At 41.5% G+C, this 4,733-nt stretch overlaps 1 protein-coding gene across 1 annotated transcript; it reads left to right on the top strand.

Annotated features, from left to right (window-relative positions):
• Positions 1-3,510: 3,510 nt before the first annotated feature.
• LOC103210542 (olfactory receptor 4D11-like) lies at positions 3,511-4,482 on the top strand. Its single transcript, XM_007956458.1, has one exon. The coding sequence runs from the start codon at positions 3,511-3,513 to the stop codon at positions 4,480-4,482; it is 972 nt and encodes a 323-aa protein (XP_007954649.1).
• Positions 4,483-4,733: the final 251 nt, after the last annotated feature.

The raw sequence follows: 4,733 nt of genomic DNA, 5'->3' as shown, positions 1-4,733 counted from the left end.
TTATGCCTAACTTGAATGGGCAAAATATAATGAACTGAACAATCTCTTAGTTGGATCTTCTCCTTCCTCCCCAACCAGGACTGTATAGTAACAGTACCAACAACCCATATGGTGAGATGGGATGACCATTGTTTCCATTTTGTGCTGACATCAATGTACTGATTTTTCACTCTGTCAGGAAATATAAAATCTAAACTCAATAGACACTGCCTAACTTTTATAGGAAGGAGGCAGGAGGAAATGATGTACTGACTACACCACTGTGTTCACCGTGCACTTCATGCCAGAGATGCATGGAAGGAGGGAGGGAGGGAGATAAAGTAAGGTGAAGTAAGAGAAGATAGGTATCTTGGATTGACACAGGGGCTGCAATGATGGGCTCAGGAATAGCAATGATTGTGAGGATGGTGCAGGGGCAGGCAGTGTTTCACTCTGTTGCATGTAGGGTCGCTATGAGTCAGAGCCAACTAGACGGCAATTAACAACAACAACAACAACAATGGGGATGAGGGTGGAGGTGCAACAGAGATGGAGACAGCGATGGAGACATACCTGGATCTCTGCAGTCTTCTTCATGAACAGAGCTGTTCCCTCACCATCTGTGGTGTCTTCTTTGCATTAAGTACATCACTTACTCCCAAACTTTGAATACTCATGAAATAAAGTAGAAAATTACAGAGAAGCCTTGTGATTTCTGAAAAGCAGTAGAAAGGCTGTTGTTGCTGTTGTTATTGCCATCAAGTCAGTTCTGAGTCACAGCGACCAGAACAAAACACTGCCAGGTTCTGCACCATCCTCACATCACTGCTGTGTGTGAGCTCATCATTGAAGCCACCGGGTCAGTCTATCTCATTGAGGTGTTCCCCTTTCCCACTAACCCTCTACTTTACCAAACATGGTATTCTTCTCCCGAACTGGTCCCTCCTGATAACATGTCCAAAGTACGTGAAATGAGGTCTCACCATCCTCGCTTCTAAGGATCCTTCTGGCTGTCCTTTTTCCAAGGCAGATTTGTCTGTTCTCCGGGCAATGCATGGTATATTCAGTATTCTTCATCACACCATAATTCAAAGGCATAAATTCATCTTCAGTTTTCCTTACACCTTGTCTAGTTGCATATGTATATGAGGTGATTGAAAATACCATGCCTTGGGGTGGGCACACTTTAGCCTTAAAAGAGACATCTTTCCCTTTGAACATTTTGAAGAGATCTTTTGCAACAGAAATGCCCAGTGCAATATGTCATTTGGTTTCTTGACTTCTGCTTCCATGGGCATTGATTGTAGATCCAAGGAATATGAAATCCTTGGCAATTTGAATCTTTTCTCCATTTATTACAGTGTTGCTTATTGGTCCAGTTGGAAGGAATTTTGTTTTCTTCATGGTGAGGTGTAAAATATACTGAAGTCTATGGTCTTTGATCTTCATCAATAAGTGTTTCAAATTTTCCTCCCTTTCAGCAAGAAAAGTTATGTCATCTGTGTATCATAAGTTGTCAATGAGTCTTTGCCAATCTTGATGCCACATTCTTCTTCATATAGTCCAGCTTCTTGGATTATTTGCCCAGCATACAGATTGAGTAAGTATGGTGAAATGATAAAATTCCTGACACACAATTTTCCTGACTTTAATCCACACAGTTTCCTCTTGTCCTGTCTGAATGAATACCTCTTGGTCTATGTATGGGTTCTGCCTGAGCACAATTAAGTGTTCTGGAATGCCCATTCTTTACAATATTATCCATAATTTGTTATGATCTACACAATCCAATGCCTTTGCATAGTCAAGAAAACACAGGTAGACATCTTTCTGGAATTCTTTGCTTTCAGCCAGGATCCATCTGACATCAGCAATGATATCCTTCATTCCATGTCCTCTACTGAATCCAGCTTGAAGTTCTGGCAGTTGTCTGTGGTTATATTGGTGCAACTAACTATTCTTTAATTATCTTCAGCAAAATTTCACTTTTGTGTGATATTAATAATATTGGCCAATGATTTCCATATCCTCTCAGATCATCTTTCTTTGACATGGGTGCAAATATAGATCTCTTTCGGTCAGTTGGTCAAGTCTTTCAAATATCTTGGCATAGGCAAATGAGCCCTTCCAGCATTGAATCCCTTTGATGAAACATCTCAATTGGTATTCGATCAATTCCTTGAAACTTCCTTTTCTACAATGCCTTCAGTGCAGCTTGGGTTTCTTCCTTACTACCTCCTGAAATGGTTGAAAGTCAAGCAATTCTTTCCAGTACAGTAACTGGGTGTTGCTTCTATCTCCTTTTGATGCTTCCTGCATCATTCAATATTTTGCCTGTGTTGTTGTTGTTAGGTGCAGTTGAGTCAGTTTTGACTCATATACAACAGAACAAAACAGTGCCTGATCCTGCACCATCTTCAGAATTGTTGCCATATTTTCAGTATAGAATCAATCCGTGTTGCAACTCAAGACTTGAATTTTTTTTTCTTCAATTCTTTCAGTTTGAGAAATGCTGAACATGTTCTTACCATCTGGTTTTCTACCTCCATGTCTTTGTACATTTCAATGTAATATCCCATGGAAACCTGTTCACCACGAGTGACCCTGCTAATTTTTGAAGTACTGGTGGCATAGCTTCCAGCATCACAACAACACACAAGCCACCACTGAAGGACAAACTGACAGACAGGTGGTGGAATAGAAGGACAGTGGCCTAAAATTCCATTGTGATGGAGAAAGGAATTGGAGGAGGTAATGAAACCAAATATTGAATGAGTGTCATGAAAATTCTGTTTCTTTATGTGCATTATTCTTTAATTTATATATTCTGAAACTGGCAGGCAGTGTAGTATTATAGAGAGATCCTGGAGCTAAGAGGGAAGAGAATTTTGTCCTTGTCCCCATCTGCCACTACTCTACTGCATGACGTTGGAAAATTGACTTACCCCTTCTGGGTTCAGTTTCAGGATCCATAAGCAGGAATAATAACACCTTCCCTTCTAAGGGATATGTTAGGAAATGATAGTGTGATTAGTTTTTCAGTAGCTTTGGAAACTATAAAATGCTATTAAAATAGATCTATATCATGTTGTTACTGAAAGGTATGTGAGGATTGATTTACTGCAATGGTTTTCAAGCCTTGTAAGCCATACAAAGTGAACATGAATAAAACCAGACTGCTCTGATTCAGCAAAGTATGTGGCCCTGCAAATCCTTCCCCTAAGCCTCCCTTATATTGTCTCCCTCAAAAACCTCTAGGAGTGAGATCTACAAAACCCACTGGCCACAGTAGGAAAACTAATAATATAGTGCAAACCTCTCTGTGTAATCAATGACATAACGGAGGCAAGTAGAACTAAATGACTGTCCCATGTAACACAGCAAGCTCATGAAGAACAAGATATGTTGCCAAAAATAAACATATTTTTGCATTTTCAATTTCTATTAAAAAGATCAACCTTTACTTGATTTCATTGTCTTAGTAATATTATTATTTCCTTCAAAGGTGTTCATGGAGAAGGAAACCATTCAATGGCCCTGGGGAATTATACCAGGGTGCCTGAATTTATTTTCTGGGGACTAACCCAGTCTCAAGAGCTGAGCTTGCTCTTATTTTTCTTTTTATCTATAGTTTACGTGACAACTGTGTTAGCAAACATTGCCATCATGGTCACTGTCACCTGTGAGTCTCGCCTTCATACTCCCATGTACTTCCTACTCTGCAATCTCTCTGTCTTGGACATCTGCTTCTCCTCCATCACCACTCCAATGATCCTAGTAGACCTTCTTTCAAGAAGAAAGACCATCTCCTTCAATGGCTGTATCACACAGATGTTTTTCTTTCACCTTCTTGGTGGGGCAGATGTTTTTTCTCTGTCTGTGATGGCATTTGATCGTTACATGGCCATCTCCAAGCCCCTGCACTATGTGACCATCGTGAGTAGGGGGCGGTGCACTGCACTCATTGCGGCCTCCTGGATGGGGGGCTTTGCTCACTCCATCATGCAGATTTTCTTATTGCTCCCACTCCCCTTTTGTGGACCCAATATCATTGATGGCTTCTACTGTGATGTCCCTCAGGTCCTCAAACTTGCCTGCACTGACACCTTTGCTATCGAGCTCCTGATGATTTCCAACAATGGTCTGATCAGCACCCTGTGGTTCGTGCTTCTCCTGGTGTCCTACACTGTCATCTTGTTGATGCTGAGGTCTCACACTGGGGAAGGCAAGAGGAAAGCCATGTCTACCTGCACAGCCCACATCACTGTGGTGACCCTGCACTTTGTGCCCTGCATCTATGTCTATGCCAGGCCCTTCACTGCCCTCCCCATGGACAGAGCCATCTCCATCATCTTCACCATCATCTCCCCTCTTCTGAACCCCTTGATCTATACCCTGAGGAACCAGGAGATGAAGTCAGCCATGAAGAGACTAAAGAGAAGACTTGGAGCTTCCAAAGGAGGAATCGATGCCATGAAGTCCAGACTGGGAAGTCAGAACTGAAGAGTTTTTACACAATGCAACAGAAGGCCTCAAACAATATGGCTCTTTGAGGTCAAAGCTTTATCCTTTTCCCATAGCAGAGTGCTATAATAATGTGGGATTAAGACAATCATTCATACAGGGGTGTCTCCTGGGAGATTGTTGACAATTTAAAATCTGAAGTCCATAAATTGTCAGCCTTTTTAGAGATTCTGATGTTTATATCAGGAGCCCTTGTGGTGCAGAAGTTAAACACTTGGCTGCCAGTTGAA

This window comes from Orycteropus afer, unplaced genomic scaffold (assembly GCF_000298275.1).
Source record: "Orycteropus afer afer isolate SDZICR_OR568_19922 unplaced genomic scaffold, OryAfe1.0 scaffold00622, whole genome shotgun sequence".
Taxonomy (NCBI): domain Eukaryota; kingdom Metazoa; phylum Chordata; class Mammalia; order Tubulidentata; family Orycteropodidae; genus Orycteropus; species Orycteropus afer.
This window is presented reverse-complemented; position numbering and strand designations above follow the sequence as displayed.